Genomic DNA, 26,556 nt, shown 5'->3' on the forward strand with positions numbered 1-26,556 from the left:
CGCGGTTTGCGCGGGAGATTCGGGCGGCGGCTTCGGGATCGGTGCGGCGGGAATGGGACTGGGGGTGAATGGGGGGCTGTGGGTGGGACTGGGGGTGAATGGAGGGGATGTGGGTGGGACTGGGGGTGAATGGGGGGGCTGTGGGACGGACTGGGGGTGAATGGGGGGCTGTGGGTGGGACTGGGGGTGAACGGGGGGGCTGTGGGAGGGACTGGGGGTGAATGGGGGGCTGTGGGTGGGACTGGGGGTGAACGGGGGGATGTGGGAGGGACTGGGGGTGAATGGGGGGCTGTGGGTGGGACTGGGGGTGAACGGGGGGGATGTGGGAGGGACTGGGGGTGAATGGGGGGGATGTGGGGCGGGACTGGGGGTGAATGGGGGGCTGTGGGTTGGGACTGGGGCTGAATAGGGGGTCGTGGGTGGAACTGGGAGTGAATGGGGGGGGCTGTGGGGCGGGACTGGGGGTGAATGGGGGGGCTGTGAGGCAGGACTGGGGGTGAATGGGGGGGTTGTGTGGCGGGACTGGGGGGTAAATGAGGGGTTGTGGGGTGGGACTGGGAGTGAATGGGAGGGGGCTGTGGGGCGGGACTGGGGGGTGAATGGGGCTGGGGGGGGTGTGGGGTAGCACTGGGGCTACTGGGACGGCAGAATAGATCTGGGGAGGTTGCGAGTGGGGCTGGGGACAAAGGAAGGTGGAACTGGAGGGGTTGAGGGTGGTTGTGGGGAAGGACTGGGGGGCACTGGGGCAGTAGAGTGGGTCACCCGCAAGGCTGAGGGGTGGGGGTCAAGTCTGGGGGCACCGGGGTGGTGAGACAGCACTGGGGGGCACTGGGGTGCCTGGGTGGGACTGCTGAGGGGTTGTGGGATGGGGCTGGGGGCTGCAAACAGCGCTGGGGGGGTCATGGGGCGAGGTTGGCGTCAACGGGGTATAATGGAGTACCCCCACTTGGCACCATTTGACGCGGGGGGGAGCTGTGCCTTGGTAGGGGGGTGGCAGGACCCGGAGTGCTGGCATGACCCCATGCAGACGTGCCCGCTCTCCCTGCCAGGCGCTGCAGGGATCCGCAAGGAAGCTCGGTGCCAGCAGAGGGATCCCGGATGGCACCGGTTAAAATCAGCCACGTCGTGTCCTTCTCTTCGCAGGTCTCGGGGCGTCTCCTGGGGGGGGCTGGGTGGGCGGTTGGCACAGCGTGGGCATCCCTCTCCTCGTTAGGCGCCAGCCAGAGGGCACGGATTAGTGCCACAAGGCGCCAAGTACCCCTGGTCCTTCCCCTCTCCCAAGCGGAGCACTGTTCCTGCGGGTACCCCGTGCCCCCCTGTGCCCGGGAAGGCAGCTGGCACGTGACGCAGCGTCTCTGCCACCATGCGCAGGACCCCAAGTTCCCGGTGGAGAACCTGCTCCGTGAGGACGGCCTCCGGCCCTGGCTCGGCTGCCCCCGGGACCGCAGCGGGCAGCTGCGGGTGGAGCTGCAGCTGGAGAGAGCCAGTGCCATCGGCTATGTGGATGTCGGTAGGTGCCCGCTGCCGCCCGCTCAGGCAGGGCCGTGCCCTGGTGCCACCCTGAACCTCTTGTCCCTCCTGCCTCGGCACAGGCAACTGCGGCTGCGCCTTCCTGCAGGTCGAGGTGGGCCGCTCCTCGTGGGCACCGACCCGGCCCTACCTCACCCTGGTGCCCAGCGTCGCGCTGATGACGCCGGCCGACTCGAAGCTGGGCCGGAACCGCTGCGGGGTGCGGATGTTCAAGGAAGGTAAAGATCCACGGATCCAAAGGGAAGGAGGCTCAGAATCATGGGATCACGGACTGGTTTGGGTGGGGAGGGACCTCACAGATCACCCAGTTCCAACCCCCCTGCCATGGGCAGGGACACCCTCCACTACACCAGGTTGCCCAAAGCCTCATCCAACCTGGCCTGGAACACTGCCAGGGATGGGGCAGCCACAGCTTCTCTGGGCAACCTGTGCCAGCGCCTCACCACCCTCAGAGGGAAGAATTTCTCCCTTAGATGCTTGGGGGGGGCTGATGGTGGGATGGGGCTGACTGGGAGCACAGAAGGGGACGAGGAGACCGGGCATCGCTGCCACCCTGCCCGCTGCGCAGCCTCAGGAGGGCCGGACCAGCTCCGCTCCTCTGCCCTGGCCTCTCCTGCACCCGTAACGCTGCAATTGACACCATGTCCTGGTCCTGGGGAGGCACAGGGTGACAAGCAGAGGTGGCAGCGGTGCCAGGGGATCCCCGGCGTGCCCGCTCCACCCCACCTGCCACCCTCCTGCAGCAGACTTCCTGACGCCGGCGGTGGGGCAGAAGTGGGACCGCCTGCGGCTCACCTGCAGCCAGCCCTTCGGCAAGCGCGGCCAGTTCGGGCTCTCCTTCCTCCGCGTGCGCACGCCGCTGGACACCGGGCACCCTGTGCCACCCCCGCCGCCCCCGGTAGGTGCCTCTCACACCTCGGCGTTCCCCACGCTGTGGGCACCCGCCAGGAGGCAGCGGGGATGGGGCTCCTCCTCCGCTGCCACCGCCTGTGCTCCATGGAGTGTGCATGAGGGCACTTGCCTGGCTGAACCGGGGGCTGTGCCCGGGCTGGGGGGCACAGAGTGCCCGTCTCAGTTCCCTGGCACATTCCCGTGTCCCGCAGGAGGATGCCGAGCCTGGGGACAGCCCCTGGCGCTCCAGCCCTGCCTTTTGCCGGACTTTCTTCCCAGAACCACGCTCGTAAGTAGCCTGCTCCGGTCCGGCTCCGTCCTCTCCCTGCGCTGCCAGGCCTGGAGCCACCTCGGGGTGTTGCCCCCGAGCCCTGCCTGCCACCCTGCCAGCTCCCCCCTTCCCGTGGCACCGACGGTCTCTCCATCTGCAGGAGCTCGAGGGAGGAGGAGCAGCTGCAGAGCCGCCTGTGCCAGCTGGAGCCGGGCGCCTGCAGCCCAACCCGCCTCAGCCGCCCGGCCCAGATGGTGCTGTCGGCAGCGCGGAGCCGGGCACTGCGGCCCAGAGCTGGCACAGGCACCCCGGGGGGTGACTCGGAGCTGCCAGCTGGGGACCCGGGAGGCCCTGCGGTGCCAGGTGAGCCAGCGTTGCCCGTGGCCAGCACAGGGCACGTTGCAGTACCTTAGTGTAGTTGGCACGTGGCCCCCAAGACCATCCGAAGGGATCTTGTCCTGCTGAGGGCTCTGCCCGTGGCTGGGGGCATCCCAGCTGGGGCAGGTTGGGGCAAATCTGCAGCTGCCGGGGTGCCCCCTGTGCCCAGAGGGACCCCGATTCCGCTGCCCCGCTGGCAGCAGGCCGTGTCCTGGCCAGGATGACCTTCCTGGGGGCAGGTTGCCCTCCTTGCTGGCACAAGAGGAGGGTGGTGGTGAGTCCCACGGCTCTCCCAGAAGCCCCCTGCCATCTGTTTAGTGCCCGCTGCGGGGCAGCTCATCATCATTTAGCATCATGCAGGTGTTTGCCCACCCGTGGGTGCCACTGGCTCAGTTCTCACCCAACCTCTTCCGCCAGGAGAGCTGGCACTGCGGGGCGGCGGGAGGGATGAACTGCTGCTCCGCTGTTCCGCAGGGTCCGCACAGGATGTGCCCGCGGGAGCCCGCAGGCAGCGAGTGCCCAGCGCTGCGGGCAGGTAACCCACGTCCCTCCTGCCCTCTCCCCGCCGATTGCTCTGCTCCCAGTCTCTCCCAGCTGGTTCCTTCCCCCTCTCCCTGCGGATCCGGCCCCTGGCCGGGGTTCTGGGCTGTTCTGGGGGGGCAAGGCGCAGCTCACACCCCCTCTGCAGGTCTCTGCCCGCTGCCTCGATGCCATCCAGGTCGGGGGGAAGAACCAGAGCCCGCGGCCACCGAGAGAGACAGGCCAGGAGGGCAGACGGCGGCAGGGATGGTGGGCACAGGGAGACAGGCATCTGCCCCATCTGCTCAGGTGAGTGCTTGGCACGAGCACTGGGTGCCTGCCCAGCGTCCGTCTGTCCATCCTTAGCTCAGCGGCGCTCCCTGCCCAGGCTGGCAGGTGAAGGGGTGGTGGGAGAGACATGGGTTGTGGGGGGCAGCCCAGGGCTCCGTGCCCAGGGCCGGGGCAGATCCTGGCCCCTGCCGTCCCGGGGGTGCTGGGACGAGCCACCCTGCGTCTGTGGTGCTGCCAGGGCGCGGAGCTGGGCTCAAACTGGAGGCGGTTGGGGTCGAAGGGCTGCGAGGAGACACCGGCAGATGGGCACAGCGCCAGCTCTGCCATCCCTGCTTGTGCGCTGCACGCCAGGTTTTTGGGGAGAAGGCTCCATAGGGAGCATTGACTCCTGCTTACGCGGGGTGCCCTGAGACGGGCAGAGGAGGGGTGCCACGGGGTGCCAGGCTGCCCCAGGAGCCTTCGGGAACGGCATGAGATCAAACCCTGTGCTCACCCTGGCACCGGAGAGCCCGGGACAATCGTGTCGCCTCTCCTTTTCCGTAGGCCACTTCCGCCTCGATGTCCTCCCCGCACATGCTGCCCGCTGCGGGGAGGAAGACCCCGACGCAGCCTGGCCTTCCTCTTCGCTGGCAGAGGCATCTCCTGCCTCCTGCGTGTTCTGCCCCATCTGCGGGCTGCCCTTCGGCGCAGCGGAGGTGGAGCGGCACGCCAGCACCTGCGGGGAGCCAGCTGGGACGCCGGGCACGCCATCCTCCCACCTGGCATAGGGCTGCGGGGCCCGCGGGACACGTGCCCCGCGTTGTGGCACCGAGGGGGTGACGCCACGGTGCTGCCGGAGCGGAGCCCTGCCCGCGCTGGCAGAGCTGCGCGGCTGGAGGGGGTTGTGCCACCGCAAAGCGCGTGGGCAGGAGTTGGGCAGGAGCGCTGGCCACGCTGGCAGAGGCACAGTGGCCCTGGTAGATTTGTGGCAAGGCTGGTGCGGAGAGGGAGAGGCTGCTGCCATATCCACGGGCAGGCTTAGGGGAGCGCGGGGGGCACAGGAGGGGCACGGGGAGCACCCACGGGTGGGGAAGGGCTGTAATGCTGGGAGTTGCTGCTGGAGAAGAATAAACTAAAGGAAAAAAAAGGAAAAAGTGGAAACTCCTGTAGCTGCCCGGTGGCACAGCGAGTCCCTGACTGAGTGCCCGGCCCTGGGGCACCCTGGGCAGCACGTGGGGACAGCCGGGGTGGCAAGGAAGAGGAGGGGGTCACGCTTTTCCTCGCCTCAGGACCCAGGCGAGGTCCCCAGTGCCAGGCTGGCCCCGCAGCTGGTACCAGCAAGGCCACTGTGGCGGCGTGGCCCCGGCTCCGGCAAAGCCAGGCTGTGGTGCCCGTGGGCACAGGAGGGGCTTGTGGGAGGAGAAAGTCAGGAGCCCCCAGAGCAGGAGAAAAATACACTTTATTTACAAGTAGAAACACTTTAAAAATGCCACCTCACCGCCCGCCCGCTCTGGGAGCGCCAGGAGGGCAGCAGCAGGCGGGGGGGGGCTGGGGTCATGCCAGGGCCTGGCTGCCCCCTCCACCCTGTGCCCCCCCAGGAGCTCCCAAACACAGGGAGGAGGGTGGTGGCCCTGGGGAGCTGCTCTGCCCCGCCCCCCCCCCCCAGGGAGGGCTCAGCCCTGGCACAACCGTGCAGCAAGGGCTGGTGCTGTGCACCAACACCGGGGTCACCCCCTGTACCCCTGCTGCTGGCACCCACGGGTGTTCCCAGCCCACAGGCAGACCCCCCCCGGGGGAACAAACCCCTTCCTGCCCACCCCCCTCCCCGGCTGGGCACCAGAGAGGGGTGACGCTGGGCACAGCAGGAAGGGTACTGGGGCCCTGCTGTGCCCCAGGGCATCGGTGGGATGTGCAGGGCAGTGGCACGGGGAAGGTGACCCCATCTATCCCCCCACCCGGTGCTGCTGGGCCCTGGGGGGGCCAGGGAGGGGCATGGGGGCACACGTTGGGTCCAGGACGGAGCTGGCAGCGCAGGGGACAGGGGCTGCCCTGCCCCCAAGGCGGGCGCAGCACGGCCGGGGCTGGGGCACCCTCAGAATTTCGTGTCCTTGAGCGATCGGCGAGTGGCCTGGAGGGGACAGAGCGGAGCAGGGATGTCAGTGACCCGCTGCCGCCGTGGCACAGCGGGCATAGGGCCACAGCGCCCCGTGGCACCAGGGACTGGTCACCCCATTGCCCGAACGAGCCCAGGGCAGGGGGCAGGGGTGCTGGGGTGCTCCCCCTCACGCCCCCCCCACCCCAGGGGGGCTTGGGTGCTGCGGGGGGCCGACGGTGCCTACCTTGCCCTTGGGGGACTTGGCGGTGGCAATGCGGGGCGAGCGGCGGGCGCTGCCGCGGGGGGAGTTCTTGGGGGTGGTTTTCCGGCCGGCCGCCCGGCGCAGCAGGCTGTTGCCCAGTTTCTTCGGCGTGTTGAGGATGCTGAAGGCCATGGACTGGCGCCGCTCGGCCTGCGGGAGAGACGTGGCACGTGAGGTTGGCACAGGGCTTGGGGAGGGGGGGGGGATCCCGACTCCTCCTCTTCCTCGCCGGGGCTCGCCGCTCACCTGCTTGCCGGGAGCCGGCTGCTCGCTCCGGCGGCTGGTCTGGGAGCCGCGTCGCTCGCCACGGTCCCGGGGGGTCTGGGGCCGCGGGAAGCAGCTGGTCGGCTTCTTGGACTGGAAAAGAGGGAACAAGCTGGGACCATCATGGGGGGAACGAGAGCCCTGGGGCCTCGTTCCCTCTGGGAGCTGGGACAAGGGGAGGAGGCAGGGAAGGCAGAAGGCTCAGACTTGTGCTGCTCGAGCTGCCTCCTGCAGCCCCCTCAACATCTGGAGAACATCTGCAGCTGGCCACCAGCCCTGCTGTGCCCCCCCAGCCTGGCTCCCTGGGGAAGCCGGGCACCAGGCAGGGTGCTTGGCGCAGGCTCGGCTCACCTCGGGGGTGTCGGGGCCCTGGTGGGACTCGTCCGAGAGGCGCTTCCTTTGCTGCCGGGTGGTGATGCCGCCGGCCCAGGCCGTGCCCAGGGTGCTGCGCCGGGTGGCCACGCCAGTGGCGATCTGCGAGGGCTGCATGCTGGCACGCCGCAGCGTCTCCTTCGGGTCACCCGTCTTCATCTCCTCGTCCGTGATGGTCCCCAGGGAGTTGGAGGGCTGGAAAGGTGGCACAGAGGTGTTGCCAGCCTCCGGCGCTGCCCGCCAGTTGATCTCCGCCCCCCGTGCCCGCTCCAGGGGGGCAGCAGAGGCCGGGAAGGGGCATCCCGCTCGCCTGCCCCCCTTACCCTGCTCTCCAGGGGGTAGCAGGTCTTCAGGTGGGGCGGGCAGGCCTGGTTACGCTGCTGCAGCTCCGCAATACGGTTCCAGTCGTCCAGCTGCTCCGGCTCATCCTGGCACGTGCCCAGGTAGATGCTGCTCCGACCTAAACCCAAAGCAGGGAGGGTTGAGGGGGGGTCCCCAGGCAAGAAGCAGCCCCCCTCAGCAGGGCAGAGCCCCCCTGCAGCTGCCCACCCTGCCCACACGCACCGAGGCTGGAGCTGCTGCTGCCCTGCAAGTGCCGCAGGGAGCTGCGAGTGACGGGCCGGTAGCCCGGGAGCCCCAGCAGCGCCGAGTTGCCGGGGGTCTCCTGTGGGGAGGAGGTTTCCAGCTTGCCGAGGGACTCCTGGGAGGGGAAGCTGGTGAGGGAGCGGGTGGAGGTGGCCGAGCGCAGCCGGCCCTTGCCAGGGGCGGCGTTCGGGGGCTGAGGGGCCGGGATGCTGCAGAAGGAGACGTCGGCGCTGTCTGGGTCCTCGGTCTTGGCCTGTTTCTGAGAGGGGGAAATCCAGAGATCATGGAATGGTTTGGGTTGGAAGGGACCTCCAAGATGATCCAGTTCCACCCCCCCTGCCATGGGCAGGGACACCCTCCACTACACCAGGGTGCCCAAAGCCCCATCCAACCTGGCCTGGAACACTGCCAGGGATGGGGCAGCCACAGCTTCTCTGGGCAACCTGTGCCAGTGCCTCACCACCCTCAGAGGGAAGAGTTTCTTTCTTGTATCTAACCTAAATCCACCCTCTTTCAGTTCAAAGCCATCACCCTGTGTCCTGTCACTCCATGCCCTTGTCCAAAGCCCCTCTCCAGCTTTCCTGTAGCCCCTTTAGGCACTGGGAGGTGCTGGAAGGTCTCCCCGGAGCCTTCTCTTCTCCAGGCTGAACAGCCCCAACTCTCCCAGCCTGTCTCCAGAGCAGAGGTGCTCCAGCCCTCGCATCATCTCTGTGGCCTCCTCTGGCCCCGCTCCAGCAGCTCCATGTCCTTCTTGTGCTGGGGACCCCAGAGCTGAAGGCAGCACTGCAGGGGGGTCTCAGGAGAGCAGAGCAGAGGGGCAGAATCCCCTCCCTCGCCCTGCTGCCCACGCTGCTCTGGGTGCAGCCCAGGACACGGTTGGCTTTCTGGGCTGCCAGCGCACGGTGCCGGCTCATGTTGAGCTTCTCATCACCCGACACCCCCAAGTCCTTCTCCTCAGGGCTGCTCTCCATCCCTTCATCCCCTCGTCCGTATGGATATGAGGGCTCACCCCCACCCCACAGCCCATCCCAGGGCCACCCTTGGCAGGGGTTGGCACAGCCCATGAGGTGCTGTGCCCTGCGGCTGCCCAGCCACTGTCCTGCAGGGAGAGGTGAAGAGGAAGGGAGGAAGCAGATGAAAGGCTGCACCACCCGGAGCCCTCGCTACCACCCTTATCCTCCCCCGCTGCCCACCCAGCCCCCCTGCTGCAGCTGCTGAAGGGCACAGGGTCCTCGGGACAGGGTGTCCTGAGGGAGCTCGGTGCAGAGTTTGGGAGCAGCAGCTCTGGCTTCCTCGGGACGGCCGGGTGCCAGCGGCAGCCCCGGCCACCCATGGGAGCAACGGAAGGGAGCTCCCCTGAGCCATCCTTTGGCCCCCAGAGAGCCCCCGGGCCGTGGGGCACAGCAAACCGTACGTCCCCGTCCTCAGCTCAGGGATCCTGCCCCATGGATCCCTGCCCCACACCCGAGGACCACTCACTTTCGTCATGGTGATGTTGATGGTGGTGCGGCGCCGGGCGGAGCGGGTCTTGCAGCCGGAGTCGAGCGAGAGGTCTCCCAGGGAGCCGGCGCTGCCCTCCAGCTGGGAGCGCGTGCGGCTGGGGATGGGGGTGAAGTAGAGGCTCTCCAGGGATTCCACCTTGCGGGGCAGCCGCTGGGACGTCGGCGACTCTTCGCTGCCCGGCGGCACCGCCGAGGCCTCTGACTGCGAGCGGCCAACCTTCCTGCGGAGACGTGGCACGAGGGCAGCGCCAACAGCCTCTCCGGGCCGCCGGGGAACAGCGAGGAGCGGGGACGGCGGGGTCTGGTGATGCCAGCGGTGGGACGGGCTGCGCCGAGCCGCGGCGGGACGGTACCTGGTGGAGTTGAGCGGCTGCGCCTCGTCGAGGCTGAGGTCCAGGCTGTCGGCGCTGAGGTCGGCGGGGTTCTGGCGGAACGTCTCCCGGCCCTTCGTCGTGTCCGTCGCCACCTGGAACTTGCCGAGCTCCTGGAGCTGCCGATTGGCAAACTCCACCTGGATGGGAAGCAGGGAGGGATGCATGCTCCGAGTGAACCGGCAGCGACGCAGGCGAGGAGGAGGAGGAGGAGGGTGAAGCCTCACCACGCTGTGCCCACCTGAGCCTCCAGGCTGCGGACCTGGCTGGTGAGATTCCTGCAGCTCAGCTCCGACTCCTTGGCCTGCAGGACGCTCTGCTGCAGCTCCTTGGCCAACCTCTCCGACTCGGTCCGCAGCTCCGTGTTCTCCTTCTGCAGCTGCTCCATGGCCTTCAGCTTCTCCGCCAGGTCCTGGTTCTGCTGCTTCTTCGCGTCATAGTGAGTTTTTGCCTTCTCCATCTAGGACACCAAGGAGAGAAACCCATCGAGCTCCCGCTGCCCAGGAGGACGGGGCCGTGCCAGCCCCCGGCATACCTGGCCTTTATAGTGCTCGGCCGCCTGCTCCTTCTGGGCGAGCTGCGCCTGCAGCTCTGCCACCTTCTCCCGTTGGCGGGTGGCCTCTGCCTGCAGCTCCGCTTCCAGCACCTGCCAGCAGGGAAGGGACTGGTCAAAGGTGCCCCTGCACCCCTGCCTTGCTCAGCCAAGCCCCCCCCGGGCAGCTGCCAACAGCTCCAGGGCTGGCCAAGAGCTCAGCCCCTGGGATTTTTGGCCCTTCTTTACCTTAACTCTCTGCTGCTGGGTTCGGGTGGTCTTCTCGTGCTGAGTCAGCTTTTTATTCAGCTCCTCCACCTGGAAGAGCACGGCTCCGTTAGATCGGCTCCGGGCACAAGACTCCCATCTAGGACCCTCCCGTGGAGGAGCATGTCCCGTCCCTCCCCTCCAGCCAGATCCAGGGGCAGGAGGAGGAGGAGGAAGAGGTTTCCTGTCTCTCTGGGCAAGAGCAGGAGGCCCAGCCTGCCACGGGCATCCTCTGTGCCAAACCTCAACCCACACAGCTGGAAGGGTACCCGTGCCCACTCGGGGGGAGACACCCCACCCCAAAGGGGTGCCCTGGTGGTTCGAGAGCGTGGACGGCTGCTTGCCACTTCCCAATGCCCACATGGGACGTGATGCCATGGAAGGGTCGAGGGCCCCCAGCCCCCCCGGTCGCAGCCACGCGGCCTCTGCGGGGTCCCTGGGCAGCTCCCGCTGGGACTGGGGGGACAAACTAAGCTGGGCAGGGAAACGGGGCTTTTCCAGCGTCGTTTCCCAAGCGCTGACCCACACCATGCCCGAGACTGACGCTGGTCTGCACCTTCTGGGAGCGCAGCCCCCTCCTCCCGGAGACCCGGAGCCAAGCGCCCCGCGGCTGCGTGCCCACCGCAGACGGCTCCCGGGAGGAGAGGGCGGCTCCAGTGGGAAGTGGCAGCAGTTGGGGCCATGCCCCATCACTGCCTGATCAGCCGGCGCTTCGCAGGCGTTACCTGCTTGGCTTGGTCCTTCCGGAACCCCTCCAGCTGCTCCACCTGCGGGCACAAAGGGCACAAGTGAACACGTGGCCGGTGCAGACCGGCTGCCCTTCCCGGCAGCACCCATCCCCTCCATGCCTGAGCATCGCCCCGGGAGCGCGTCCCAGACCCCCAGCTCCCAGCCGAGCAGGAGGACGGACTCGGGGGTGCGCAGGAGACTGAACGCGCCCCTTCTCCCAGGGTGGGGGTCCCTCTGCCCGCAGCCCGCCTGGCACGGAGGGCACAGGAGCCCCTACCTGAGCCGTCAGCCGCTGCCTCTCCTCCAGCAGCTTCCTCCTCTCCTCCAGCGCCGCCGCTTTGCCGCTCTCGTACTCCTTCCTCACCGCCTCCAGCTGCCGCGCCGCCTCCTCGGCGTCGTGCCGGCTGCCGGCCACCATCTCCTCCGACGCCGAGCGCAGCCGCTCCAGCTCCCGCGCGTGGCGCTCCCTGGCCTGGCCCAGCTCCGCTTCCAGCCGCTGCTGCCCGCGGCTCCGGCTCTCGCCGAGCCCCCGGTTCTCCTCTGCCAGCCGCGCATTGGCCTGCTGCAGCCCCGCCAGCCGCGCCGCCTGCTCCGCCGCCTCCGCCTGCAGCCGCTGCACGGCCCGCTCCTGCTCCGCCGCCCGCTCCCGCAGGGATGGCGCCTCGGCCGCCTCCAGCTTGGCCCGTGCCAGCTCTGCCTGCAGCGCCGCCAGGGCTTTCGCCCCCTGCTCCAGGTCCTGGCGGTGCTGGCTCTCCAGGGAGGCTCGCTCGGACTGCAGCTGCTGGCACAGGTGCTTCAGCGCCGGCAGCTCCGTGGCGAGCGCCTGGGCACTGCCCAGCTCCTGCTGTAGGGTGGCGAGGAGCTGCTCCTTCTGCAGGCACTTGTCCTGGCAGACCTTCACCTCCTGGCGCAGCTCGTCCTCCCGCTCGCTCTGGCAGTGGCGGTCCCTCTTCAGGGCCTCGATGGCCGACCGCTGCTTCTCCATCTCCTCCTGGCACCGCTGCACCTCCACCTTCATCAGCGAGCACCTCTCGGCCGCCCGGGAGGCGGCGGTGGCCATCTCCGTCTGCAGCACCCGCAGCCTCTCCTCCAGCTTCTTGCTCTTCTCCGACTCGGCGACGATCAGGCGCTTCAGCTCCTTGCTCTCCCCCTCCTTCTCCGTCACCTGCCGGTGGAGGATGGAGACCTCGTGCTCCAGGCTGCGGTTCAGGCTGTTCTTCCTCTCCATCTCCTGCACGCACTGGGACACTTGCTCCTTCCAGCTCTCCTCCGACCGGCCCTTCTCCTGCGCCACGGAGCGGAGGGACGCCAGCTCCTTCTCGGCGGCGGCGATGGCGGTTCTGCTCTGGATCAGCTCCCTGCCCTTCTCCTGCAGCTCCTTCCGCAGGGCCTCCACGGTGCCGTCGTGCAGAGCCTGCACCGACCTCGCGGCCTCCAGCAGCTTCTGCAGCTCCAACGCCTTCTCCTTCTGCTGGGCCGCTTCCCTCCTCGAGGCCTCCAGCTCCGCGTGCTCCGTCGCCGCCGCCTCGGCCGCCGCTCGCTCGAGGGCGGCCACCGCCTCCTGCTGCTCCCGGCACTTCTGCTCCAGCTCCTCCACTTGCAAACGGAGCGCCTGGGTCTCCCTCAGCTTCTCTTGGAAAAGGTCTTGGCTCGAGCCGGGTTCCTCCTTCTCCTCCAAGCTTTGGAGGGACATCTCCTTCGAGCCGGTGGCCTTGGTGTCCCTCTCCACATCCCCGCTCCGGGCAGCCTCCGAGGAGCCCTGCAGCTCGTTGTCCACCTTGGCCGCCTCCGCCGAGGCGAGCTCTCCTTTCATCTTGCCGACCGTCTCCTGCAGATCCCGCAGCTCCTCGCCCAGCAAGACGTTCTTCCGCCGCAGCTCCTCCAGTTCCCCCTCCCGCTCCTCCAGCAGCCCCCGGGACTGGGCCAGCTCCTCCCGGTGCACCGACCGCTCCACCCTCTGCTCGTTGAGGGAGTTCTGCAGCTGCGCCTCCAGCTCTGCCTTGCGGGCTCGCTCGGCGGCACAGTCCACCTTGGCCCCTTCCGCCTCCTGCCGCAGCCGTTCCGCTTCCTCCTCCCGCTGCGCCAGGTCCCGCCGGTGCTCCCGCAGCGTCTCCTCCAGCCGGGTGCCCAGCAGGCTCACCTCCCCGGACAGCTTCTTCACCTCCACCTCCAGCTCCCGCTCCCGCTGCCTGCTGGTGGCAGCCGCCTGGGAGAGCTCAGCTTCCGCGCTCCGCAGCTGCTCCACAGTGGCTTCCAGCTCCTTGGATTTGAGTTTCTCCTGGGAAAGCTGCTGGGAGACCCCCTCCAGCGCCTCGGCAGCTCTCCGAGCATCCGCCTCCAGCCCGGCCGCGCGCTGCGCCGCAGCTTGCTCCGCGACGGCCACCTTCTCCTGCAGGGAGGAGACCTCGGCCCTCAGCTCCTGCTCCTCACCCTCCTTCTCCTTCACCCGTGCCTGGGCGCTGGACAGGTCGGCCTGGATGGCAGCCAGCCTCTCCTGGTGCTCGGCGGCCAGGCGCTGCACCCGCGCCTCCAGCGCCGCCGCCTTCTCCTGCTCGGACTGCAGCCGCTGGCACACCCGGTCGTGCTCCCGGCTCAGCGCCTGCATCTCCTCCTCCAGCCGCCCGCGCTCCCCGTCCTCCCCTCGGGCGGCGGAGGCGGCTCCCATCGGCTTCTCCCAGCTCTGCTCCGGCGCCCGGCGCTTGGCCGGCTCCTCGCCCCGCTCCGGCGGAGCTGGCTCCCGGCCCTGTGCCAGCTGCTGCCTCTCCGCCTCCAGCTCAGCGATCCTGGCCAGGCTGCCCTCCAGGCTCTCGGCCGCCCGCCTCTTCTCGTCCTCCAGAATGCCCTCGGTGTTCCGCAGGGATTCCTCCAGGAAGAGCAGCCGCTCCTGCAGGCGGGCGTTCTCCCGGGCCAGCCTCTCCCTGTCGGCCAGCTTCTCCCGGCTCTCCTTCAGCCTGCCCTCCAGCTCCCGCAGCTGGGCACGCAGCCCCTCCGCCGCTCCCTGCTGCCGCTGGGCGCCGAGCTCCCGGATCCTGCCTTCCAGTTCGCCCACCTGCCGGCTCAGCTCGGCTTTCTCCGCCGCCGAGGCGGCCAGGCTGGCATCCCGGGTTTGTGCCAACGCCTGCAGCTGGTTGCTCAGGGACGCATTGGCCTCGCGCAGCTGCTGGAGCTGCTGCAGGGCAGAGTCTCTCTCCCGCAGGGTTTCGTGCTCTCTGGCCTCCCGTGCCCGCAGGTCCTGCTCCAGCCTCTCCCTGGCCTGGTGGCTCTCGGAGAGGGAGCTCTGGAGACCGGCGACGAGGCCGCCCAGCTGCTGTTTCTCCTCCTCGAAGCGGCCGCGTTCCGACTGCAGAGCCGTCTCCCACTGCTGCTTCTCCTCCTCCAGGCGCTGGACGGTGGCCTGGAGCTCGGCCCCCTTGGCGCTGAGGCTGGACACCTCCTGCTTCAGCTCCTCCAGCTGCCGGAGACAAAAGGAGGGAGGGGGAAACAGAACATGCACACCCCGGGCGTTACTCGAGCTGCATCCAGCACTCTCAGCGGAGACCCCCTTGCTGCATCCCAGCCGGAGCTGCCTGGTGCCGCCAGCACCCCGCTGCACCCACTTTCCCCTTCGCCTGTGCCACTCTGCTCTCCGACCAAACACCTTTTCTCACGGCGCAGGAGCCGCTGCCTCCACCACCGAGCCACGCTGCGGAGCGCTAGGGGAGCCAGGAGCCACCCAGGAGCAGTATTCCCAAACTAGGCACAAAAGGGGCTCCCAGAGAGTGCTCGGCCCCACAACCCCCATCCCGCAGCAGAGAGCAGCCAGCTCTGCCCCACACGGCTCTGCCGTGCATCCCCCCAGCACCCACCGCCCTCCCCAGCCAGAGGGATTTTCCATCCGAGTGCTGGAGGAGCCGGCGGCTCTCGGGACCCGGCCGTACCTTCAGGACGTCCCCCATGACTTCTCCCTTCTCCTGGGCACTGCAGTCCCCCAGCTTGGCCAGCTGGTCCTCTAGCAGAGAAATCTTCCCCTGGAGAATCTCGATCTTCTCTTCCGAGCATTTCTGGGGACGGAGACGTGGGAGTGAGCAGGGTGCAAGGCAAGGGAACCAAGCGAGGGGAGGTGCAGTCACCCCACGTCACTCAACGCCAAGCTCTCCGGCAGCTTTGTCTTGGCATGCTCAGGGCACCCCTGGCAGTGTTCAAGGCCAGGTTGGATGAGGCTTTGGGCAACCTGGTGTAGTGGAGGGTGTCCCTGCCCATGGCAGGGGGGTTGGAACTGGATGGTCTGTGAGGTCCCTTCCAACCCAAACCATTCAGCCTCTCCCGGTGTGCCAGCACGGACGGGCAGGAGGCTCCTGCCCACTCCACCCTGCCCACAGCCAGCATGGCACGAGCCAGCCTGAGGAGGCTGCCGCACGCCGGCACGTGTGCCCGAGCCGGGGCAGGGCGCTGCGGGCGCAGCAGAGCAGAGGGCACCCAGCGCCCAGGCAGGACCCCGGGGCCCCTCACCTTCTCCTGCAGCGCGGCACGCAGCTCGCTCTCCAGCTGCCCCTGCTTTTCCTGCGACTGCGCCAGGGCCGCGTTGTGCTCCTCCGAGAGCTCGTTCAGGGCTTCCTGCAGCTGGACCATGTGGCTGGCGATCTCCCGCAGCTGCGGAGGGAAAAATGCCCCGTCCCAGAGGAGGGTCAGAGAATGCCCATGCTGCCCGGGGCTCTGCTCTGCTGCCCTTTCCCGAGCGCTGAGCACTGCAGCATCCACGGGCATCCCAGGTGTGCAGCGCTGCACACAGACAGCTCCACCCAACCCCTGTTTCCCCCACCACCATCCCCATCTGGATCAGGACCTGGTCACTGGGTCAAGGTCACCCGAGGCCAGTGGCACAGTCATAAGCAGCCCAGCGTCCGGCACTGCCACCAAACCCTCCCCCTTGGGTCCCATCACAAGCGACTGGGCTGTAGGGACGCGGAGAGGACGCAGCACCCCGTACCTTGAAGGAAAGGTCCCCGTTCTCCTCGGAGAGCTGGCTGATTTTTCGGTCCATCTGGCCTTTTTCGGTCCTCAGGTCCTGGCACTGCTTGAGGGCCTCGTGCAAGCGCACCATCAGGCTGCGGGAGAGGAGGTCGTTATGCCACGGCTTGGCAGGGCACAAGGAAGGCAGGTGAGGGCATCGCTGGGTACTGCTGGGAAACTAAAGGTACCGAGGTCTCTCTGTGCCAGCTCTAAATTGGGTCCCAGTACGTCGCAAAGCGGAGCGACGTTTGTGCTTTGCATGAGCCTGACTGCTCCAAGCCGAGGGCAGAGGCAGCTGCTGGACTCCAGCCACCCTCTGCCAAGTGAGGGAAGGACAAGGAAGGCACAGCACCTGCCAGCGGAGGCTGGGCACCCTTCCCAAGCAAACACATCGCCGCACAGGGACAGGGCAAAGACCGCGACGCAGTGTGGCAGGCAGCGGAATTGAAGCGCGTAGCGCAGCCCAGTTTGGATCGGACCAAATTGGATCCAACTGGAGGGCTGGCAGCTGCGGAAGGGGCTGGGCTGAGGGATCCAATATCACCCTGGAAGCCTATCCCAGAGCTGGGAAGGCCACGCGGGATCTTCCGGAGGTGGGTGAGACCCAGGCAGGCAGCACACCCTCTTCCCACGACAGGGACAGCTGTTCCCGTGCCAGGTTCAGGGTAAGGAGGGGGCTGCCAGGACACGCTGCGTGGTTTGGGACTGGCTCCCTGCCCGCTGCAATAAAAAAAGAGCTACGGGCCGTAATCGCCCGACCACAGGGAGCAGCGTGCCGGCTGGCACAGCCGTGTCCTGGGCTGCACCCAGAGCAGCGTGGGCAGCAGGGCGAGGGAGGGGATTCTGCCCCTCTGCTCTGCTCTCCTGAGACCCCCCTGCAGTGCTGCCTTCAGCTCGGGGGTCCCCAGCACAAGAAGGACATGGAGCTGCTGGAGCGGGGCCAGAGGAGGCCACGGAGATGATGCAAGGGCTGGAGCACCTCTGCTCTGGAGACAGGCTGGGAGAGTTGGGGCTGTTCAGCCTGGAGAAGAGAAGGCTCCGGGGAGACCTTCCAGCACCTCCCAGTGCCTAAAGGGGCTACAGGAAAGCTGGAGAGGGGCTTTGGACAAGGGTGTGGAGTGACAGGACACGGGGCAATGGCTTTGAACTGAAAGAGGGTGGATTTAGGTTAGATACAAGAAAGAAACTCTTTACATTGAGGGTGGTGAGGCACTGGCACAGGTTGCCCAGAGAAGCTGTGGCTGCCCCATCCCTGGCAGTGTTCAAGGCCAGGCTGGATGGGGCTTTGGGCAACCTGGTGTAGTGGAGGGTGTCCCTGCCCATGGCAGGGGGGTTGGAACTGGATGACCTTCAAAGGCCCCTCCCAACCCAAACCCTCCTGTGATTCTATGACTGCCGAAGCCCTCTCCTCCCCAGGATGCAGCTGCAGAGGATGCAGCAGAGAACAAGAGGAAGGCTCACCCTCACCCCTGTTTTGTGCATCGCTGGGGAAGAGATGCACAACACAGAGCCTGGGGACGCGGGTGTGACAAAGACCAGCCCAGCAGGTGGGAGTGGACGTCCCGGAGGATTACCTCTCGTTCTTCTCCCTCAGCTCCTCCATTTCCTTGGGCTCCAGCTGGTCTGCGGCTTGCTTCTCGTTGAGCAGGGCCAAGCGGTCAATGCGCTGCTGCATCATGGTGATCTGAGCCTCTGGGGGGGGCGCAGCAACAAGAAGCCCGTCACCATCTTTTTATGTCACCTGGACCCCCCAAACAGCCCATCCTTCTCCCAAGCTGGTGAGGAGCCACTGCACAGAAAACCCCTTGCAGCAGGGCATGGAAGAGCCGGGCTGCCAGCGCTGCCGCTTGGCACGGGCGCTGCGTCCGTCGTAGCTTTTGTCGCCCAGGATATACAAGGGAATACGAGAGGGAAGAAGGAACCTGCCACCTCCCCGTGCGTTTGGGGCAATCCCCAGCGCGGGGAGTGTTTAAATGCGGGTGGCAAGGCTCCTGCGCCTGCCAGCCTGCCCCAAAGCCTTTGGCAGAGGGACCAACAGCCACCTCCCAGAGACGCTCGGAGCTGTTACAATGCTTGGCTCCCACGAGCGAGGCTTTCTGCACCATGCTTTCCTCGGATTAACGGGTGAGGGTGCCCTCGGCCCACCATGGAGCGAGGCACGGCACGGCCCCGAGCTGCCCTCGCTGCTCTGGAAAGCAGGAAGACCCCAAAGCCGCAGGCTGAGCTTGCCTGGGGTCTGGCAGGACGGACCATGCACGAGCACGGTTCTGGCAGGACCAAAACCACAACAAAGTCACAAACCAGATGAGGTCCCAGCCCCGGAGAGCCCTCCCCGCGCCCCAGGGTGGGCGACTGACCCTTCTCCGTGATGAGCTTGCGATGCTCTGCCAGCTCCACCTCCAGCTCGTCCCGGTTCTCCCGCTCAACGGCCAGCTGCTTCTTCAGCCGTCGCAGCTGGAACTGGGGGGTCTGCATGACGTCGCCCATGGGCGAGGACGGAGGGCCGGCCAGCGCACTGCGGAGAGGCACGCCGGGTTAGCCGGAGCCAACAGCATGGCACGGTGCCTCCCCGCACAGCCAGACCCGCTCCAGTTCCCCCATCTCAGAGCAGTAACCTCGACGCCTCATCATCTCTCCTCATCTCGACTACGCCAGCGCCACTCTCCAAACGTCCAACGTGCCCATCCAAACCACTGCCAGCCCCAGGGCAAAGCACCCATCTCCCTCCACACCACAGAGCGCTCAGCTCCGGTGGCACTGGGTGCCAGACACCCTGCAGCAACACGAGCCCGGTCCTTCCGAACCCACCCAGGGCAGGAGAGGACCACAGGCTGCTCTGGGAAGTGTCTGTGCTCGTTAGGCTGAAACAAAACGAGCTAATTACAGCCCCACCCCACATCCCCACGGCAAGCTCGAGGAGTTTCCAACAGGACAGCATCCCGGCGGAAAGGGGGGGTCTCTGCTGAGCCAGCGCGCAGCCCGGCCACATCCCCGGGCCCCTGACGCCACCCTGTCCGTGCCCCCCTCCCCACGCTGCCCCTCGCCAGCAGCCAAGAGGCCGGGCAGTACCTGTTGGTGCCCGAGGAGGAGGCAATCTTCTGGAGCTCCAGGAAACGCACCTCCCGCTTGTGCGGCAGGGAGAGCAGCGGGGAGTGCTCCTCGGAGCTGCTGCCGGACGCGCTGGACGAGGACGGTGGCGCTGGGAATGGCAAGGGAGAAGCAGGCTGGGATCTTGGCGGCAGCGCCAGGGAGGGGGGGTTTACCAGCTCTCACCCCGAGCGCGCAGGAATCGCGAATCCCGATGGGGACGGAGCAGCCCAGCTGAGAAAGCCGTGATCCTGCCTTGCATCCCTGCCCTGGCAGCTCCACAGACCTGCCCTGGCCCTCCGCTCCCACCACGGAGCCGCGGGCATCCCACCCTGCAGAGGCCGGGATGCTGCCGGAGAGCCTGGCAGGCAGAAGGCAGCCCTGCTTGAGCTTACGGGGGGCGTTTCATCCCTGGGGTGAGGGGATCTGGGTGCTGTTGCCAGTTTTATGGCTTGGCAGCTACAGCAGCACAAACGAGGGAAAAAAAACCAATGTTTTTATGCTCCGGAAAAGGGTCATCCATCCTGGCAAGGTGCTGCCAGCACAGGAGCGGTAAAGGAAGACGCTCGGCGCTCGCAACATCCCAGAGTTATGGTCCATGTCTGTCCCGCTCCAAGCTGGCACTTGGACATCACCACAGCAAACACCCTGTCGGTCTTACCGGGGTGCTGCACCGGTGCCAGCGGGGAGGAAAACGCGCCCAATGCCCGCTCTGCCCGCACACGGCTTGCCCCATTACGCGGGGCTGGTGCCACGGCACAGGCAGCCAGGCTCCTGCCCTCACCTTTCCTCTGCAGAAACGGCTCCAGGTTCTCGTTCAGGCTCTCCTCGTTGTCCAGCACGAATTTGAGGATCGATGCCAGCTCAACCTGGGCGGGAGGAGCCGCGGGGTCAGCAGCTCTGCCGCAGCAGCTGCAGCTCGCGCCAGCGGGTGCCCACACACGTCTTTGATCGCCTGGACCGCTGCGGTGCCCGCCTCGCCCCACCCTTCCAGGGGACCCCGAGCACCAGGGCAGGTCTCAGAGCACCCCCCAAAAAGGCACCTCCGCTTCCCCTCACACCCCTGGTCCGGAGGGGGAGCCCAGGAGGGATTACCTGGGTCTCGTAGTCAAACTCACTCCAGTCCCCAGGGCTCCTGCAGCTCATGGAGGTGTGGTACAGGAGCAGCACGGCCACCTGAAACGAGGCAGGTGAGCGTCACCATCCCCAGGTCCACCACCAGCGCTTCGGTGCCGGCGAGGCATAAAGCGTGCCGCGCGGTTACCTTGGCCAGTGCCAGCTCCTCTCCCTCCAGCAGCTCCTGCGCCGAGACCAGGTTCTCCGCGGCCGACTTGTGCTTGCAGTGCTCTGCGAGGTGAAGCGGGACCCCATCACGCCGCCCGCCCGTGGCACGCGTCCGGCCCCCGAGGTGATGCGTCCAGGCTGGGGGCATCCCCACGGAGCAGGGGCACCGGTGGGCAGGCACAGGGTGGGCTGGGCTCCGGAGCTGAGCCCCCCGTGCTCAGTCTCTACTATTAACTCAGATGGGCTTTTTAATTTTCCCCCCCTCCCTGGCAGCGTGCCCCTTGGTCCCAGCCCCCCCAGCTCGCCCTGGGCATCTCCCTGTGCCTTTTGCTCCTCCACCACCAGCACAAACCGGGTCCCATCTACAGAGGGTGGGCTATGGGTTGGGATACGGGGTCTCCCCTTCCAGGAGAAGCCAAGCAAAAGTGCCAGAGACTTCCTGTTTGCCCTGCCAGGATCCCTGCTCAGCTCAAGGTTTTCCAGAGGGATGTGAGCAGCTGGAGGCCAGGCCCCGGGCTAGGAACGCCGCCCCACGGCAGCATGACCCGAGTGGCCGCCGGCACCCTGCCCTTCATGCTCTGGACCTCCTTTGCTCCAAGCTGGGCTCTGGCAAGGATTTCCATGGGACAGCTTTCCTTCCCACACGCTGCCGCGGGGTCGGGGCAGCTCCGGGGTTTGGGGGGTCACTTAGGGGAGGGGGAAGCCTGCAGACACGCGACCAGACCCCCACAGGGGTTGGGGACACCGAGCAGGGGCAGCCGCTTCCCCCGGCGCCGGCGAAGGCTCTTACTCTGCAGGAAGCCGCGGATGAAGGAGATCCTCTCCGGCAGCGGCTGCTCCAGCACGTACTCCCCTTCCTCGCTCCTGTGGCTGGAAGAGCGCACGGGTCACGTCCTCGCTTCTCCGAAGGATGAAACGGACGGAGCTTTTGGGGGGTTTTTTGGCAGCAGAGCTTGCCGAGCGAGGGGCTGGCTCTTGGGCAATCCGGTGCCACTCTGCCCTACACCCCCGTGCCAGGGCGGGTGGCAAAGCAAAAGCCAACCACGCCGTGCCCAGGAGCTGGCGCAGACGCTCCCCGCGGCCCCGACGAACGCGGCGGTGCTCGGCCGAGGAGCCGGAGCCGGGCAGCTGGCCCCCCCGGCGCGTGTGCCGGAGCGCTGCCGGCCTCCGCCACTTCCTCCTCTGCCTGCCAGCCCCAGCATCCGGTGTGGCAGAGGGAGCTGGGGCGGCCCCGCCAGCCGAGGAGGCACCGCAGGGACCGGGCACGGAGCTGGGCGTTTTTCTCGCTGTTGCAAAGCGTCGCCGTTTGTGGGGAACGGCACCTGGGAGACGTGCGGACCCCGCTCCGCTCCGGGTCGCTGCCCCCAAGCCCACGCCAGATTTGGGCGGGGGGCTGAAGCTGCCTCTTGCAGCTCTCGTTCCAGACCACGCTCTTCCTCAACAGCCACCAGCTCAAACAGAGACCGTGTGCCTAAAGCCCGTGCCAGCCGTGCCCGACCGGCGCTGCTTTGGTACCATCGCTTACTCCCAAGGCACCGAAAGCACGAGGATTTCCTCATCCTCGAGGATTTCCTCATCCTCACGGTTTTCCCAGCCCGTCCCCTGGTGCTGCAGGGAGCTGCCCAGCTCAGCCGGCTGCCACGGTGCCCGCCCCGCCGCCGCCGCCCCACTTATCAACCTACAGTCAGGCCAGTTCAGCGAGCACACGCCGCTGGTGATCCGGCTAATCTGAGCCGGAGCACAAACCCGGGAGATTATCCAGGTCTGACTAAATATATCCCGGTGCAGGCAGCTCCTTCCTCCCCACCCACCGCAGGCAGCTCCCCGCTCCCAGCAGGCTCTGGTTGCGCCGCGCGGGAGGCGATGACGGCAGGCAGGCTCCCGCCGAGCCTCCCACCGGAAGGGTTTGGAAGCAGTGCCACGCTCGGTGCCCAGCGGCAGCCTCACGCCCTCCCAGTTTACCTCGCCAGCTCCTTAACGACGCGCGGCCGGAGCGGAGCGTGCTCGGCCCCAGCTCCGGTGCCCATCACTGCTTGCACGGGCAAGCTGGCAGCGGACGTGGCTCCGGACGGAGGCATTCCTACCACCCCTGCCCGGCTGCCTCGGGTGCCCGGGCAGAGCAAACAAGCTCCGTCCTGCCTGGCTCGTGCTTGGCAGCAGCCAGACGCCCCCAGAGAACAGGAGTGTTTTGCGGGGCAGGAGGTGCCACTCTTTACAGAGCCAAGGCTTCCTCGGGAGCCCAAGGCTGCGGCTCAGGAAAACTTGCCGGGCTGTTTCATAGAATCACAGAATTCCATGCGGCATTCCTGGAAATCAGGCATCTCCCGTGCAGCTCCGGGAGCCCCCGCACCGCTGGCATCAGCGCTCGGCTCTGCTTCAACACCGGCAGCGAGCCCAGGTACCAGTGCCAGATGCGACAGCGAGCCCCCAACGGCAGAAGCTCCGGCCAAAATCCTACCTGGGCGGCTCCGTAGCGCCCGACAGCTCCGCCTGCGGCTCCATGGGCAGCCCGTGGCTGTGCGACAGGCAGCCCCTGCCCGCAGGGCTGGGGGGCACACAGAGGGGCAGACCTTCTCCCAGGTACCTCGAGCAGGTACGTCTCAAGCCTGAGCTGCCGGCAGAGCCCCGTTGTGCCAGCTGTGCCCAGGGGCTGCCATGCAGGGCGGCCCAGAAGGCTCGTCACACCACGCACGGCGCGTTTAGGGGCGAAGGCACGAGCCTCCTGTTGCGTGGCCGCGGGCATCGGAGCAGGCTGGCAGCAAGTGCTGTGCTTCACCAGAGCCTCGCACAGAGGAGCCGGAGATCCAGCACCAGGTCTGCCAGAGGGGGAATATCCCAGGACCCCCACTCCCACCCTGCCCCAGAGAGGGATGGCACTGGCAGCCGGAGGAGGCTGTGGCTCCGGAGGCAGCTCGGCGTGTGCTCAGTGCCACCTTCCAGCCAGCCAGATGGTTCGGAAGGCGCACCCCGGCGCCCCGTACTCACAGTTTGTTGATGATCCTGATGAAGACGTCGCAGTCCCGGAGCTGTGCCAGGTCATCGAGGGGATTGGCACAAACTCGTGTGCTGTTCACCTGGAAACAGGGCGAGACGGTCAGAAGGTGGAAGCCAAAACTGCGCCATGCTGTGCCGTGCCACCCGCCACCTCCCAGCCCTGGCGGGGCACGGTGGGACCGGGCTGGGTGCGAGAGCAAAGCCGGCCCTTCCCACCACCCCTGCCGTGCCCGGGCACAGGCTGGATGCAATCCCGTGGCTCTGCAGCCAGGCAGGCCGGCACGGGGCTCGATTATCACGCTGCCATGCTTCGCCCAGACGTGGCACCGCTTCGCCAGGCAGATCCAGCAGCTCCTTTACGGTCCAGCTGCTGCTCACTTCCCAAGCTGGCTGCCTGCTCCGGGCTCGGCTCCGGCTACCGGGCACTTTCCACGGCCGGACCAAGCTGTTCCGGCATTTCTGGTTACTCGACAGGAACGGTGAGCAAAGCTGCTCCTGCAAACGCCCACCTGCCCGGGCACGGCCAGGACCTGGCTGCCCCAGGACCTGCTCCAGCCACAACCCCCTCCCCTTGACCAGCCCTGGCATCATGCCCCCGCAGAAGCCCAGGGCCAGGGCGGCCCCGAAGAGCCGCCGGCACCGGCTGGGACCCACCGGCGCAGTACGTCCCGCCTACGGAGCTATGGCAGAGGTGGCCTTACCCAAGCGAGGAGAGCCGCGGCTCTCGCGCCGTGCAGAGGCATCTTGGCGAGTCTGCCAGGTCACTGCCCGGACCTAGGAATGCCAACAAAGGGGGAAAAAATAAAGCAATTAAGGCCAAGCACAGTAATTACATTAATACCCGGCTTGCACGCAGCACCGGGTACTCATGTCTGTCTGGGAGGATCACCCCTCTGTGCCTGCCCAGCTGTGGGCCATACGGAGCTGAGCAGCTGGCACAGAGTGGGCAGCAGCTCTGCCAGGCAGCAGCCGGGTCATCTCCCGCAGGATTTACCCCCGGCGTGCCAAGGAGCGAGGCTCGAGGGGACACCGCTGCTCCGCCTCCCTGTCCCCAGCACCTCCTGCCCAGCCTCCTTCCCTCCCGTCACCCCCAAACCTCTCTGGAATTGAGGAGGAATTTAAAGGCCTGGCACCCGGGAGCCCGCTCAGCCCCCGTGCCCAGGCAGGTCCCCCTCGCCACCGGGGCGGAGGGCACCGTCCCGTCGGGCCTGTCTTTCAGGTCACACCGCGGCGGCACGGAACAACCAGTCATGGCTCGGGCCGGCCGGCACTGGCGCTGCCGTCATCTCCCGAGGGATCCTGCCCACCCGCCTGGCCACAGGGCACCGCCTGCAGTCGAGGGCTCCTCCACGGCCGGCCGTGCCGAACCGTGGGGCTCCCAAAGCACCAAAACCCGGCGTGGGCAGCGATGCCGTGCCGAGAGCCGCGGTGGTCCCGCGGGACCAAGCAGCCGCAGGTCGTGGCACGGCCCTCGGGGAGCAGAGGGGCACCGGGGAGCGGTGGCAGACTGGCACCCGAACCGGGCAGGACAACCGGCTCTGGCCAGGAGCGCGGCAGGAAAGGAAATTTTAAGAAAGGAAAGAAAAAGGAGGGGAGCCGGGCTGCGGGGCCGGAGCCGGCTCGGGGCACCGGGAACGGGCTGAGCTCCCACCGACACACCGGCGCGGGGAGAACCGGGGCTCCCTCGGCCCCCACTGCCCCGGCTGCCAGGACCCTCGGGGGGCGAGCGGGCTGCCCGCTCTGCCCCGAGCCGGGACACCGCTGCCAGGGCTGGAAGGAGCCTGCAAAGGTCACCTGGCCCCAAACGAGCCAGCGGCACACTGCCAGCTCCCCTCCCGCTGCCGCTGGCACTAAGGAGAACCACCTGCCGAGGGGGAAGCGGGGGGAGCCCCCTGGGCATCACCACGCCAGGCGGGAGCAGGGACGTGCCACCTCGCTGCCCCAGGAGTGCTGCCAGGTCCCCTCTGCGGCAACCTTTGCCTCCACACCGGCCGTCCTCGGTGCCAGCCCAGTAATCACCCTGGCGAGGGAGGGGATGCCAGGGGACACGAGGGGGGCTGACCGGGTCGCCACCAAAAGTCACCCAGCCCAGGAGGGTGCTCCCCGGCTCCCCGCACCCTCACACCCCCCGCTGCATCGGCTGGGATCCGCAGCCGCTCCCGGGAGTGCCCGGCACACCACAGCCACCGGCCTTCTGGGCACACGGAGCACCAGCCGCCTCCGCGAGCTCGGCTGGGCAGCGCAGGATCCTTGGTGGGACACGTCCTCCCTCCGGTTTGGCTAAAACCAGCTCCTCTGCCCCGCGGCTGTGGCACAGAGCCCCTTGGCACCCACCGTCCCTCCAGCCCCACGGCCGGGGGTGCGGTGCGCCCGGGCCAACACCTCTCCCCAAAAACCCACCCAGAGCGTCTGGGCAAAGCGCGCGTGCCAGTCCCGAACGCGGGCTCCCGCCGTGGAAGGTCGCATCCTGCCGAGCGCGCCCCGCCGGTGCCAAGCTGGGTTTTACCGGAGCCGGTCCGCAGAAGTGCCGCTGCTCCGCGAGAGGCCGGGACGGGCAGGGCTGCCCACTCCCACCCCGGTCACCCCCTGGCAAACCGCCGGCGACGTCGGCTTCCCCGAGCGCCGGAGACAACGACACGATCCGCCTGGATCCGCGCGACGGCCGACGGGAAGCGGCTGGAGATCCCGGCGCGGCGGCACGAAGCGCGGCAGCGGCCGGCAGTGCCTTCCAGCCACGTTCCCGGGGCGAGGAGCCACGGAGGAGCCGCTGGGGAAGGGGCTGGCAGGAGGAGGGCGACGAGCCCCGGCGGCGGTGGCGGCCACGGTGGCATTGTCCTTCGCCGCTTTCCCCCAGCGCCCGCTCCGGTCAAAACACGGCGTTACGCAAGCCCGCGCCTCCGGAGCTCCTGACGTGCCAACCTGCCGGAGGGACGCGCCCGTAGCCCACCGGCTGTCCCGGGGCCGGGGGTCCGGCTGCAGGAAGCACCCAACAGCTTGCCCAGGCAGGGTGGGTGACCCACGGCGGCCCCCCCGGGGACGGGTGAGGCGGTGGGGGGGGGTGGGGGCACACGGCCGCCACCCTGCAGCCCAAGCTCCCGGATGTTGGCAAAGCCAACTGGGCCGCCCGCGTCCCGACGAGAGTCGGGGATTGGCACCTCGGGGGCTCGCGGGGTGCCAGCGCAGGAGACGCACGCTGCGGCGAGGCGCCAGGGCTGGGAGACGGTGAGCTTCGCCGCCTCCCCCCTCCTCCTCCTCCTCCTCCTTCCCAGCCCTGTGGAAAACAAACAAGGAAGAGGGAGAAAGTCTTTGTTGGGGCCTTACCGGGGGCGCGCGGCCGCCGTGGGCACCGGGGGTTTAATCCGCC

At 67.8% G+C, this 26,556-nt stretch overlaps 2 protein-coding genes across 2 annotated transcripts; one reads left to right on the forward strand and one right to left on the reverse strand.

The window, feature by feature from the left end:
• The first annotated feature begins 1,095 nt into the window (after nucleotides 1-1,095).
• Nucleotides 1,096-4,647, forward strand: XNDC1N (XRCC1 N-terminal domain containing 1, N-terminal like). Its single transcript, XM_086630655.1, has 9 exons — nucleotides 1,096-1,143; nucleotides 1,372-1,510; nucleotides 1,593-1,748; nucleotides 2,274-2,428; nucleotides 2,634-2,710; nucleotides 2,853-3,055; nucleotides 3,488-3,605; nucleotides 3,759-3,898; nucleotides 4,424-4,647. Exons 1-9 carry the CDS (start codon nucleotides 1,099-1,101, stop codon nucleotides 4,645-4,647), a joined length of 1,257 nt encoding a protein of 418 aa, XP_086486781.1. The 5' UTR covers nucleotides 1,096-1,098.
• Nucleotides 4,648-5,951: 1,304 nt separating this feature from the next.
• Nucleotides 5,952-26,539, reverse strand: NUMA1 (nuclear mitotic apparatus protein 1). Its single transcript, XM_086630666.1, has 26 exons — nucleotides 26,514-26,539; nucleotides 23,894-23,966; nucleotides 23,184-23,272; nucleotides 20,989-21,068; nucleotides 20,179-20,261; nucleotides 20,010-20,090; nucleotides 19,699-19,783; nucleotides 18,897-19,026; nucleotides 18,185-18,342; nucleotides 17,402-17,519; nucleotides 15,805-15,922; nucleotides 15,327-15,467; nucleotides 14,756-14,878; nucleotides 11,116-14,289; nucleotides 10,835-10,876; nucleotides 10,092-10,160; nucleotides 9,846-9,956; nucleotides 9,552-9,770; nucleotides 9,293-9,450; nucleotides 8,917-9,160; nucleotides 7,417-7,696; nucleotides 7,176-7,312; nucleotides 6,832-7,047; nucleotides 6,463-6,573; nucleotides 6,199-6,366; nucleotides 5,952-5,987 (listed from the first exon to the last, which is right to left on the reverse strand). The coding sequence occupies exons 2-26, from the start codon at nucleotides 23,933-23,935 to the stop codon at nucleotides 5,952-5,954; spliced, it is 6,213 nt and encodes a 2,070-aa protein (XP_086486792.1). The 5' UTR covers nucleotides 23,936-23,966; nucleotides 26,514-26,539.
• Nucleotides 26,540-26,556: the final 17 nt, after the last annotated feature.

This window comes from Tauraco erythrolophus, unplaced genomic scaffold, assembly GCF_009769465.1.
Source record: "Tauraco erythrolophus isolate bTauEry1 unplaced genomic scaffold, bTauEry1.pri scaffold_45_arrow_ctg1, whole genome shotgun sequence".
NCBI classification, from domain to species: domain Eukaryota; kingdom Metazoa; phylum Chordata; class Aves; order Musophagiformes; family Musophagidae; genus Tauraco; species Tauraco erythrolophus.